At 41.6% G+C, this 13,887-nt stretch overlaps 1 protein-coding gene across 1 annotated transcript in view; it reads left to right on the top strand.

The window, feature by feature from the left end:
* The window catches only part of LOC5573451 (transcriptional regulator ATRX), a 79,833-nt gene that overhangs the window by 49,430 nt on the left and 16,516 nt on the right, over positions 1-13,887 (top strand). The window contains exons 3-5 of the mRNA XM_001654567.2: positions 8,999-9,174; positions 9,237-9,317; positions 9,427-9,549. Of these exons, the coding sequence (XP_001654617.2) occupies positions 8,999-9,174; positions 9,237-9,317; positions 9,427-9,549 (380 nt within the window). The remainder of the gene's footprint in view (positions 1-8,998; positions 9,175-9,236; positions 9,318-9,426; positions 9,550-13,887) is intronic.

Genomic DNA, 13,887 nt, shown 5'->3' with positions numbered 1-13,887 from the left:
TGAATTCGTGATCGTTTTTGTTTACCCGGAAAGGTGGTTTCAGAGGTATGATGTCACTTTTTTACAAAAGTGAGGATACAGCAATGGTGTATTCGGAAAGTTATTATAAACACCTCTTAACCTTCCAGTCGTCGCGCGGTTTGCCACCGTCAGAACCACCACGCTGCTGTTCCGAACAAAAAGCGAGGTTTTTTCAACAGTGTTGTACAAAATACAACAGCGCGACGACTGGAACCCATATTTTGGTTTTATTATAACAGCGAATTGAATATTTTTAAGATTTTTTTTATACTCTACAAAGTTGTTCGAATCAATAAAATGCACAGTTATCTTAATTCACTTGAGCGTTGTGTACATACTATGACAACTCAATTACGCCTAAATTTTATGGGAAGGTATCAACATCGTAAGATAGCGATGTATGCTATCAGCACCGCTATTCATACAACGTATATTTGCACTGGATAAATCGGCATAGACCCAGGCATAATTCCATGATAAGGCTCTCAATTTCTTGGGAAGTACCCGCATTCTATCCGACTCATTATTAAGGGGGCAGGATCCGTCATTGATTTTGGAATTTTCAAAAGCAGTTTTTTCGTACAAAATCAAGAAAATTTACGGGACAATGTGTTCACTGTATTCTATTCTCCAACCGAAAGTTCGACATCGTAGCACTGCAGGAGGTTTGCTGGAAAGGGCCGACGGTATATACTATAGTGATGGTTATACTATCTCCCAGATTTGCGGCAACAGACAAAAGCTGGGCACAACTTTTATCGTGATGGGAAAAATGCAGAGGCCCGTGAATGGGTGGTGGCCAATCGACAACCGAATATGCAGGTTGAAGATCAGAGGCCGTTTCTTCAACTTCAGCATAATCAACGTGCACAGCTCTCACTTAGCAAGTGACGATGACGATAAGGACGCTATCTACGCGCAGCTGGAACGTGAATATGAAAGCTGCCCAAACCATGACGTCATAATCGTTATCCGATATCTCAATTCTTCGGTTGGGCAGGAGGAGAAATCGACATCAGAACCTAACGCGGTGCAAATATCGATTCAGACTACTCTGTGATGGTTAAAGTGCGCCAAAGGCTTTTTGTTGTGAACAATATTCCGTACCGACGCCCGTTATGGTACAATGTGGAACGACTCAAGCTACCCGAAGTCTCAACAAACTGATTACGCGCAAAAGCATTAAGTAGCGTACGTAAGCCTTGAAGCTAGGTACCCGTCAAAACGTGGGAAGATACAAACAGAAGCGAAGGCAGCGAATTCTTCTATTCCGGAATAAAAAGCGCCGCCTGGAAGAGTTGGAGTGCGAAAAGATGGGGCTACTCCAGAAGCACTGATGATGATAAAGACGCTTTTTACGCGCAGCTCGAACGCGAGTACGACTGCTGTCCAAGCAATGACGTCAAAATCATTATAGATCTAAACGCTCAGGTTGGCCAGGAGGAAGAGTTCAAACCGACGATTGGTAAGTTCAGCGCCCACCGGCTGACGAAAGAAAACTTACGACTTACGACTAATTGATTTCGTCGCTTCCAAGAATATGGCCATTCGTAACACCTACTTCCAGCACAGCCTTCCATACCAATACACCTGGAGATCACCACAGCAGACAGAATCACAAATCGACCACGTTTTGATTGATGGACGACACTTCTCCGACATTATCAACGTCAGGACCTATCGTGGCGCTAACATCGACTCTGATAACTATCTGCGCTCTCCGTTGTTATCAACGTACGGTACCGACGGCCGCCCCGGTATGACCTGGAGCGGCTTAAGCAACACAATGTCGCAGCGGCATACGCGCAGCACCTCGAGGCTGCATTACCGAAAGAGGGAGAGTTGGATGAAGCCCCTCTTGAGGACTGCTGGAGAACAGTGAAGGCAGCCAGCAACAATGCAGCTGAGAGCAACGTCGGGTACGTAGGACGGAGTCGACGGAACGATTGGTTCGACGAGGAATGTAGGCAGATTCTGGAGGAGAAGAATGCAGCGCGGGCGGTCATGCTGCAGCAAGGGATCCGGCAGAACGTAGGGCGTTATAGACTGAAACGGCAACAGCAGACCCGTCTCTTTCGGGGGACAAAACGCCGCCTGGAGGAGACGGAGTGCGAGGAGATGGAACAGCTGTGCCGGTCTCAAGAAACACGCAAGTTCTATCAGAAGCTCAACGCATCCCGCAATGGCTTCGTGCCGCGAGCCGAGACGAGATATGCAGGGATAAGGATGGGAGCATTTCGACGGGCGAGGTGATCGAAAGGTGGTAGCAGCATTTCGACGAGCACCTGAATGACGCTGAAAGCACAGGCGATGAAGGACGGGTCAACGGAGGAAATGCCTTCGTCAGTACTGCGGTGGTTGGAAACCAACCAGCACCCACTTTGAGGGAGGTTAAGGATGCCATTCACCAGCTCAAGAACAATAAAGCTGTTGGTAAGGATGGTATCGGAGCTGAACTCATCAAGACGGGTCCGGAGAGGCTGGTCATTTGTCTGCACAATCTGGGAAACAGAACAGCTACCGGAAGAGTGGAAGGAAGGGGTAAAATGCCCCAGAAAGGCGACAAATTAGATTGTGAGAACTTTCGAGCGATCACCATTCTAAATACAGCCTACAAAGTGTTATCCCAGATAATCTTCCGTCGTCTGTCACATGTAACAAACGAGTTTGTTGGAAATTATCAAGCCGGCTTTGTTGACGGCCGATCGACAGCGGACCAGATCTTTGTCGTGAATACCAGGTCCCAACGCATCACTTATTCATCGATTTCAAGGCGGCATACGATAGTATGGACCGCGTAGAGCTATGGAAAAGCATGGACGAGAACAGCTTTCCCGGGAAGCTCATGAGACTGATGAGAGCGACGATGGAGGGTGTGCAAAATTGTGTGAAGCTTTCAGGCGGTGTGCAGGAAAACGGTGTGTGGCGGCGAAGGATGAACCACGAGCTCGCCCAACTCTACGGCATCCAGAAGGTGGCCAAAGCTGGAGAGATACGATGGGCAGGGCATGTTGCAAGATTGCCGAACAGCAACCCTGCAAAGATGGTGTTTGCTTCGGATCCGGTTGGTACAAGTAAGCGTGGAGCGCAGCAAGCTAGGTGGGCAAGTGCGCATCGATTTGGCCAGCGTGGGACAGAACCGAGGATGGAGAGATGCGGCCACGAACCGAGTATTGTGGCGTGAAATTGTTGATTCAGTGTTATCTGTTTAGATGTTAACTAAGTAAATAAAATGAAATACAGAAAGGGTGACAAGTTAGAATGTGAGAACTATCGAGCGATTACCATACTTAACGCAGCCTATAAAGTGCTTCCCCAGATCATCTTTCGCCGTCTATCGTCGCTAGTAAGCAGATTTGTGAGAAGTTATCAAGCCGGTTTCGTGGTCGGGCGATCGAAAACGGACGCATCACCTATCGATTTCAAAGCGTCCCATCGACCGCGAAGAGCTATAGAAAATTATGGACGAGAACGGTTTTCCCGGGAAGCTGATTAGACTGATCAAGGCAACGACGGATAGCAAACAGTGCAGTGAGAAGATATCGAGTCCGTTATCGGACCCGTTTGAAACACACAAAGGACTTCGACTAGGCGAAGTGCATGTGGGACACGATCTTCAATAAATCCAGCCAGTTCATCTGTTTTGCTGACAACGTGTATACTGTCGGTAGAACGTTCAATGTGGTTGCTCAGCAGTATACCAGGCTGAAACGTGAAGCAGAAAGGGTTGGATTGAAGGTAAATCCGTCAAAGACGAAATATCTGCTGGCTGGAGTAACCGAGCGCGATAGAGCTCGCATTGGCAGACGTGTTATGATCGATGGAGATGAGTTCGAGGTGGTAGATGAATTTGTATACCTCGGATCATTGGTAACATCGGATAACAACTGCAGCAGAGCAATTCAAAGACCTATCATTGCCAAAAGTCGTGCTTACTACGGACTCGACAAGACATTGCAGTCTGATAAATAAATTCAATATAAATTCAAAATTTGCAGCATGGATTAGACAAATATACTACCAAGCTTTCATTTGACACTAATTTTGTTCATATCTGTCTAATCTTGCGAATGCACCAACCATTTATATCGAAAAAGAGCCAAAAAGGTTGGGCAGGCCTGATCTAGATCTATGATCTACGAGCTTGCGCAACTATACGGTGAACCCAGTATCCAGTATGTCGTCAAAGCTGGAAGGGTACGATGAGCGGGGCACGCTGTGAAAATGCCGGACAACAATCCTGCAAAAATAATGTTCACCACGAATCCACCCGGTATTACTTAAACGAAGAGGAGCTTCACAAACTAGGTCGTTTGACCAAGTGGAACAGGATCTTGAAAGTGTGGGAAGATAGTTTGTTGGCGTAACACTGTGACGCAAATCATGTCTTGAAAGGCGTATGGCGTAAGTAAAGTAAAGTAAGGAAAGGAAAGGTCAGCTTGAGGTATGACATATTGGATATTGCTATTGAGTTACTCTTCAAAATCCAACAAATGTTCTCCCGGTAGATGTTAAAGTAATGCGAAATAGCCACTTTTGGCATATAATGTTACATAACACCGAAAACATTACAGATATGTTGATCTGATTCTGAAAAACTGCGTTATAAACCCTCTAATAACCAACTCCGGACGGAGTACACTTTGAGATTTGTTGTTGTTGTTTTTTTATATTTTTAAAGCATTGAAATCAAAATTATTTCATTTTTGGCTTAGATAGGACCGTAATACGCATATTTGAAAAGTTTTTGTGACTTGTTGAAATGTTTAACCTTTTGTGAGCTTCGTGGCCGTGCGGTTAGTGTTATCAAGCATTTAGCCGCATCGTGTCAAAGAGTGTGGGTTCGATTCCCGCTTCAATCCGGAAAACTTTTTGTCAGGAAAGTATTTCGACTGTTCCACTGGGCGTTGCATGCTAGTCCGCTGTCAAGTGTGGTGCTTCCTTCAAAGGGCAAATCGTCCACTGGAAGCATTAACGTGTCGGTGTCTTTTTTATTTTTTAGCCTACAAATGCTTGATTCTCATTCACAGAAAATAAAACATGCTTTAGGAAAAAAGATAAATTTGAAGTGAAGATGCAACGAAGTCAAATCTTGAGTTTTCAAGAGCACAAATCTAGATAATTAGACAGACGTTCCAAATAAAAACTTGTTCGGTTGGTCACTCGCTGATGCTGACCAATCGACCAAGCTTCCAGATAAAACGGCTGTCTGGTTCAAATCTCTAGTATATTTATTTATTTATTACAAAATACATTCATCGGATTTAGTATCCTAGTGAACAAGGCTTAAAACTATTTTAAAATTGAAGACTAATGACAAAGATTTATGAAGCTCGCAAATACTCAAGGACTCTGTTTTTGAAAACACCGGACGATAAATTAAAATCAAATAAGTGTTGAACACGAGAAAATTCAGCAATCATTGCTGGTAGAGGAGCGTTGGATCCGTAATTAGTTCTATGCTGAGCCTGACGTAGAAATGTATATCTCCGAAACGGTCTTGACGGGATGTTTACAGGTAGAAGAGAAAGTAGCATTGGGGCATCAACTTCACCTTTCAGTAGTTTTGCAACGAAAAGCGCTTGGTTCGCTCGCCTCCGGTTTTCCAGGGTATCCATGTTAAGGAGTCGACAACGATCAGTGTAGGGAGGCAGGTTCGCAGGATTGTTCCAAGGCAAATGTGCAAGTGTGTGTCGTAGGAAACGTTTCTGGATCTTTTCGATTCGTTCGATCCATGTTGATTGATAGGGTGTCCAAATTATGTCGGCTGTCTCAAGTATCGAGCGAACAAGCGAGCAGTACAGTGCTTTCAAGCAGTAGAGATCGGTGAATTCACGAGAGATTTTTGCGATAAAATCTAATTGACGATTAGCTTTATCAATCACCATACATCTGTGTTGATTGAAGGAGAGATTACTGTCCAACATCACCCCTAGGTCCCGAACTAAGGTAGTCCTATTCAGGTACAGCCTGCCAGTTTGTAGTTGAAATTGATTGGACTCGATTTCCTATGAAATGAAATCACGAAACATTTCGAAACGCTTACAGACATCTTGTTTCGTTCACACCAATCGTAAAAATGGCTTAGCATGTTTTGAAGTCTAACACAATCGTCCGGATTGCGTATCACTAAGAATATTTTAAGGTCATCTGCGTACAGGATACGGCATCCACGTGGAAGAACATTGGTGGCATCGTTGAAAAAAACGGAGAACAACAAAGGCCCAAGGTTACTGCCTTGGGGAACTCCAGAAGTACTTTCAAAATAACTCGAGCAACTAGCACCGATTCTGATTTTCAATTTTCGTCCAACAAGATAACTTCGTAACCATTTGATAAATCCAACAGATGCTCCAATTTTTTCTATTTTTTTAGAAGAATATCATGGTCGATTCGGTCGAAAGCAGCGGTTAAATCAGTGTAGATAGCGTCCACCTGATATCCGTTCTCCATGTTCGTGATGCATGTGTTAGAGAAGTTGGCTAGATTTGTTGAAACCGATCTCCCAGGGAAGAATCCATGCTGGTCCGTGGAGATAAAATTTTTCAATTCGAAGTGTAGATATTCGTTAACGATAATTTCGAATAGCTTGCATCCAGCACTGAGAGAGGTGATTCCTCTATAATTACTGATATCGCGTTTAGAACTGGGAACATGAATGATTCTTTCCATATACTTGGGAAGCTACCCTGCGCCAGAGAAGTCGAAGAGGTGCTAAGAGTGAGTTGATACACTTCTTGTAAACGATGGCAGGAATTCCGTCAGGACCAGGTGAATGAGAGTTTTTCAGTTTGCTTACTGCCCGCAGGATCATGGAGTCGGTTACGTGAAAAATGTCTATGTCAGCAACGTGGGGGGAGACATCGCAAGTGGCGCGTTCTATGTCAGAGGAGGTGCATAGATTATTATTGAAAACACTCGAAAAACACTCGGCGAATAAAGCACATTTTCCTGAGGGGTCGCTGCATTCCCTTTCTCTAAATGACATAGTTAAGGGCAGTCCGGTTTCCTTACGTTTACTGTTCACAAAACCCCAGAATGATTTCGGATTACGACGAAGTTGATTTTGGGTACGAACAACATAAGCTCGATAGCATGCATCATTCATCGACATGTAGGCTCGGCTAGCGCATTGAAATTGGGTCTTGAAAGCAGGAGCACGATTTTTACGAAAACGACGCAGTGCTGCATTCTTTCTTCGTTTTAGTGTTCGCAGCTCGTGGGTTTCCCATGGAGGGTATCTCTGTGATTTACTTCTTGGAACATGCGTAACAAGCCAATCGTTCAGAATACCAATAAAATTGCGAGTGGCAGTGTCGACATCTGTACAGAGGCTCACAAACGCCCAATTTATGTTGTCGAGGAAGGTCAGTAAAGAATCGAAGTTTATCTTCTTGAAATCTAAACAATGTTCCGTTTCATGCGCACAGATTTCTTCAGGCACAGCCAAAAGAACCATTTCCAAGGGTGGATGGTGCAAGTCGATAGCTATTAATCTATCACTCGCTTCAGTAACAGCTACCAGCTCAGAACTGGAGAACATAAGGTCCAGAATGCGCCCATTTTTGTTGCTGACCAAATTCAATTGGTGAAGATCTACAGTGCTTTTGAAAATTTGAGGTTGGCTCCGTTCCATCTGCACTTTAATATTTTTCGAAGAACTGTAAAAAATCTAAAGTTATTGTCAGGAATAAATAAAAAAGGGTGTTCAAAAAAAAAAAAAAATTTAAAAAAAAAATTCGTAACCTTGTGAATAAAAATATATCATTGTCCAAAACGTGTTTAGATTAAGTTTAGATAGCGAAAAAATATGTTTAGATCAACAATAAAAAAATAGGGTGTTGGAAATTTAATCAATTTGAATAACTTTGCAGAACATATCTTAAAGAATCTTAAAAATACACGAATAAAGCTATAACCAAAAAAACTAATTTGAAGAGGTCGTTCACAAAAATGACCCATATCTTTAAATTCAATAGATATTGCTGTTTGCGTTTGACATGCAAATCACGTCTAACAGGGCTTCAAATGCGGTAACACAAACTAGCCATAGGATACTTAGCAACCATGATCCATATCACCGCCAGCTTAGCAAAGAAAACCAATCTTTGACTTCATCTTCCATGTTAAAAATCTCACCGCATTTGGTGTTCCCGCATTTGATATTTGCATTTCAAACGCACACAGCAATATGAAGAGAGCTAAAGTACGTGCAACAATTTTACATGTAGTAAAATTATCTACAACTTTGCTAAAGACACCAATGCTTTATGAAATGTATCTCACTAAGAGGGATTTATCACATACATTTATCTTTCCCAGGGATGGGAAATGTACTGTAGCAAACATTTACCACCTCGACATTCACATTTTTCTACACGACCATCATAATCCAAAGCAAACCATAACCGTTCAAAACAAAAAAATGTCACGGCTCTTCAAAACGGTCATAGTGGAGAGACAAAAACAGTCAAGCAGTGTGTGAACCGTTGTCAGCGCAACACCTGATGGTATTGATGCTGCTGCTGCTTTGTGTTTTGGTTGATTGACAGAATCGATGAACTGTGGCAAATTGTGATCACAGTTCCCAAGCCTGATCTTTCCTAATTGAGCAGGATCCGTAATTGATTTCAGAATTTTCAAAAGCAGTTTTTCGTTCAAAATCAAGAAATTTGACATGAAAATTTGTCCACTGTTTCTTATTCTTCAACCGAAACACAGTGAACACATTTTCATCCAATAATTTTCTGTTTTGAACTGAAAAACTGCTTTTGAAGTTTTGATGATGACGATAATTACGACGACGAATTCTAGAACGTTAAAAATGATATCTACATCCCGAAAAACTATGAAGACATCATACCCCTGGAACCAAAACTTTTCGGGCGCAACACATTTCCCATAACGAAAGTAGGGCTCAGGAATCACTCTACATAGGCAAGTAAAAGCGAGGTACAATTTCATTTGGCCCTTCCAGATTATTGCATGGTAAACTTCATTAAGCCATCATTCCTGGGAAGCGATCGGGAGTTCGCCAACTTGTACGCCAACCCCATCAAAAACGGTCAACACAAGGATTCGGACAGCCGGGCGATCAAAATCATGAAACAGAGGTCGTACGTTTTGCACAACAAGCTGTCCAGGTTTGTTCAGGTACTTTGATTTCGCATTCTGTTGTCCGATGAAGTTTTCCTAATACCCAATTCCATTTGCAGCGGAGAGAGGCGGGTGTACTGAAGGAATTCCTACCGGAAAAGTTTGAGTATGTGTTGTTCGTTCCACTAACGCCTGTACAAGTAAGTCCCTGCTGTCGCCATATTGATGAGCGAACCGTTCGATCCCCTCCGGACTTGTCGACGTTCTTCGATGTTGCATGTAATATATTGATGGATTATTTCTTTGTAGGAAAAAATGTACGAAGTGTTCCTTCAGATGAACGAATATACAACGCCTGCCGGGGAACCCATCAGCGATGCTGCCAAAGGTAAAAAGTTCAAACTGCTCGCCGATTACACGTCGCTCAGAAAGGTGAGTCCTAAGCGTGATAGCTAAATTGTTTCATAAAAGGTAGTACAGTATGAGAAGCTTTTTCTTTCGCTTCTGTGCTTATTTATATAGTGAGTGACTCTCAGCTGATTTGTCAACAGGAAGAAAAATTGCCTGGTGAAACTGGACAAAGCGCTAGACCTGAAAACATACTTTTCTTTGATTGACATGGTCCCCATATACGGGAATTGCTTCGAAGATACCCGGTCAACCAGTCAGTGTTTGTCGATAGCGATCGATATCGATTCGATTTGAATCGTTGGCGATCGCCATCGCTGGACAAAGATCTATAAAGAAATTGTTACACTGGTTGATCGGGTATTTAGCTCTTACGACGCATGTTACGGTCACCTTGTTGTTTTTAGTATGTTACTTTTGCTAGTCCTAAATCTTCAAGACTAGGGTGATCAAAGTAATTTGGACATACCGTTACGCGTATATAATTGGGTCCTAAAATTTTTAATGAAAACTTGTTTTTATTTAACAACACGAAAAAGCATGTTATTGTAACTACTTTAGTAAGTTTTCCCGCTCGAATAATGGCTATAACATGTTTAAACTTTAATTTAAAAATTTGGTTCATAAATGAACCTTGACACTTTTGATCATGTTTGACGTTCGCTTAGTCGACAAAAACACCACAGGGGTTTTAGTTCGACCACTGGGGTTGTTCCTATCTGACATTTCGTAAGGGACACGGAAAACAAAATACACCCAAAATTTGAGTTTAAGCCAAAGGATGTGACAAAATCTAAAAAAATGTTTTTTGGGCTTAAACCAACGGAAAACATTAGAAAATTGAGTAAACATGTGTTTTTGGCCTAAACTTAAGCGTTTGGCACTAAAATCGGCACAGGGCTTTAGGACCCTATTTGGCCATTTGCGGCTAAATCAAATGGAGATGGCCAAATTTATATATACGCGTAACGCTCTGTCCAAAACACATAAAACACCCTACCTATAACACTGACACAATATTGCCCAAATTCACTCGATTTAGGACTGCTTCCCCACAGTTCTTTGGATGTGACACGTTTACTTATTTTTGCTCCACTTAACTCAAGGCGATCGTATACGTAATGCACCCCTTGTACTCGAGGCATACATCATTTTTCCGACATTTAGAGATGTACCGAATATTCGGCCGGCCGAATATCTCGATTATTTTGATTTTGCCGAATATTCGGTCTGCCGAATAATGAAATCCGTTGTTCGGCCGAATAGTGACCGAATAACAACAAAATAAACTAAATTGTAATAAAATGTTATGCTCCAAAAGGAAAAAATCAAGGAATGATAAATCGAATTTTATGAATTTCATGAATGGAGTTTGATGCCAAATGTTTGAAAAAGTGAGAATTACTCCGTTTCATGGCATAGGCATCTATGGTGCCGCAAAAATACGCAAACCATTCTCTGCAAATCAGTTGAAGTTGATGCGTTTGACTAGTTTGATGCATTAGGAAATTTATACTTTTAAGCTAAGTATGCTGTTTCGCTTAAGAAACGTAAAGAAATTCCATGACTGAATCGGTCAAGAAATTTTCCTACAGAGAGCTCCCTTTGAAATGACATTTTTCCTCAACTCCGAACTGCGATCAGGAAAATGTGATTTTCTGGACCATTTCTGGGAAGAATTTTTACACGCATCAAGATAGGCTATTCCTTTCCTTGACGGTAGCAAACCAGCCTTTAATAATTAATTATCAGGGCTTTTTCATACTTTTGAAGTTTTATTACGACACCTACTATTCACGTTTTTCTTTATGATGCGAGTCAGTAGTTTGTGGTATATTTGCATCAATTTCTATGAAGCACTTCCAGAAGACGGATGAAGGGTTGAGCGACGTTAAACATTTTTGTTTAAATAAAAACAAATTAATCAAAATTGCCATCAAAAGGATACATCAGAAATGCAAATACTCAAAACTTACGATTTTTGCAATTGCTCCAAACGGTTTCAAAGGCTCAAGAAAACGATCATTCATTTCTCTTCATACTCCGTTCAATTCTTCACCGTAGAAGCTTTCCTTACTTATTTTTGTTTTAATTCTGGATAACAATGTAATTTTAGAGATATTTGACGAACATAGGGCCGTTCGGCCGAATATTCGTTTGGCCGAATAATAATATTCGAACTACAGAACCGTGGTTGGTTCTGTTGTACGGAATGACCAAAAACGGTGAGTAACGAAAACGCTGAGGAGGAACGTTTATCGGAATCTGTTCCAGTACCTCTGGACAATCGATATTTCCGGTCAGCAGGTCGAAAATCAGCATCCTTTGTTGATGCGTACGGGATAGCGCTACCAGCTTGATTAGTTGACACCGGTCTGAATAGTGAGGTAGATTTACGGGATCCCTCCAGAGAAGATCCCGCAGTGCAAAACGCAAGAACTTTTTCTGTACTCGCTCGATCGTAAGTATGTGCGTAACATATTGTGGACACCAGACTGGAGCAGCGTATTCGAGAATGCTTCGCACCATTGAGCAAAACAGGGTTTTCAAAGCATAAATGTCGGTAAAGCTGTAGGCATGACGCCGAATGAACCCGAGTGTTGAGAAGGCTTTTGCCGTTATAATGCCCATATGCTCAGTGAAACGTAGCTTAGAATCTATTGTCACTCCCAAATCGCATATTGAATGCACTCGATCTACAGCTGTTGCACCCATAGTGTAGTTATGCAGAAATAAATTCTCGCGTCTACAGAATGAAATGATTCATGCCGTTGTTATCGCACCATATTAGCACGTTGTTGATGTTCTCCTGTGAGGCTTCGCAGTCGGCTACGGAGAGAATGACACGAATTTTAGATCATCCGCTAAAGAGAGTTTGCGTGCATTCCCAAATCTTTCACTTAAGTAACTGAATATAAGAAGATCTCTTAAACTATATCTTTTACCCGCACATCTAACTCGCTCCGCTACACGCCTCCCGTAGCAAAGTTAATTTAAAGCTATTCTAGAAGTGTTGTCTGACACCAATTTTATAGAACCAGAAATAAAACCAGTAATTGTTTAAAACTACGCTGACCCATTCAGAAACCTCTCATAAGATTAAACAGACTCATACTATAATCGGTAAACCCCAAAGGAATCTGCCAAACTACAATATACTATGATAAAGCATAAATATACCCAGTTAAAGCGAACACCATCTTTACAGAGTTGCTCTCCGGCATTTTAACAATATGCCCTTCCCCCGTATCCTTGAAACTTTCTTCACCTTTTTAATAAGCTTTGTTCACCTGCACACCGTCAAAGATGGTTCTAAGTACACAAGGTTTGGAAAATCCCATTGCTTGCAGTCAGTTTGATGCTCGTAGAGGATTTTCGGTCTTACAAGCGTTTTGTACAATTATTTTTCATTTGGCGTGCAACTTTTTAAGTCCTTAATAGACCTGACTTCCACAAGCGATGCGTCATCGTATTTCACGATTATCGTTATTCTCAGTTGTCAACAAGAATTTCATTTATCACATCGAATGTATCCCCGTCTTTCGTGACACTGCTTCCCGTGCGAACCCTGTCGGACTCGGCTGCGTATAGTAGTGTGTATTTTGTCTTTGACGCTTTCACCATCTGTCTAACTCATCATTCGCGTAGCAAACAAATTGCATGGATCTACTGAACATCGTTCCTCGGCTGTTACAAAATTCTCCTTCATTTTAATTCATCCTCATTCAGGTGTTCACCGAAATACTGTTTCCATCTTTCAATCACTTCACATTCTTCCGTTAAGATGCTCCCATCGTTATCCATACACATTACCGTAAAATGGGGCGAATAGAAACACTTTCCGACATGTTTGAATATGTACAACTTAAACCGTGTGGATAAAAAGCCAATTTTATTAGCCTCAAATATGGGTCGCGTCTTCCTTTGCTAAGACCCCAAATGCTGTTATAAAATAAAAATGTTATCGTACAAAGATTTATGAAAATGTTGTATGTTTCTATTCACCCCGCAATGGGGCGAAAAGAAACACTGTTCAGTAAATATCAATACTATTTTCATTTTAATGAAAAAATAAACACATTTTCTAGTGCATCTAGAACAGTGCTTCACAAGCTTTTTCAACTTTCGCCCCCTTTAGGCCAATATTTATCTGAAATCGCCCCCTGATATGTGATTCAAGTATGTTAAATAGGCTCTGAGCGCCAAAAATATCTTCGACTCACATATCCATAGAATCATAATACAATAACTTTTATCTTTTTTTCATCTTTCATATTTATTTCATATTTATCCTTAACTTATACAATTTGATGGTAAGGGCTGTTACTGAGATGTGGATTACCTTACAGCAGTGATGTTGAA

The sequence above is a fragment of the Aedes aegypti genome, chromosome 2 (genome assembly GCF_002204515.2).
Source record: "Aedes aegypti strain LVP_AGWG chromosome 2, AaegL5.0 Primary Assembly, whole genome shotgun sequence".
NCBI lineage: Eukaryota > Metazoa > Arthropoda > Insecta > Diptera > Culicidae > Aedes > Aedes aegypti.
Note: the sequence above shows the minus strand (reverse complement) of the source record. Positions and strands in the feature narration are given on the sequence as shown.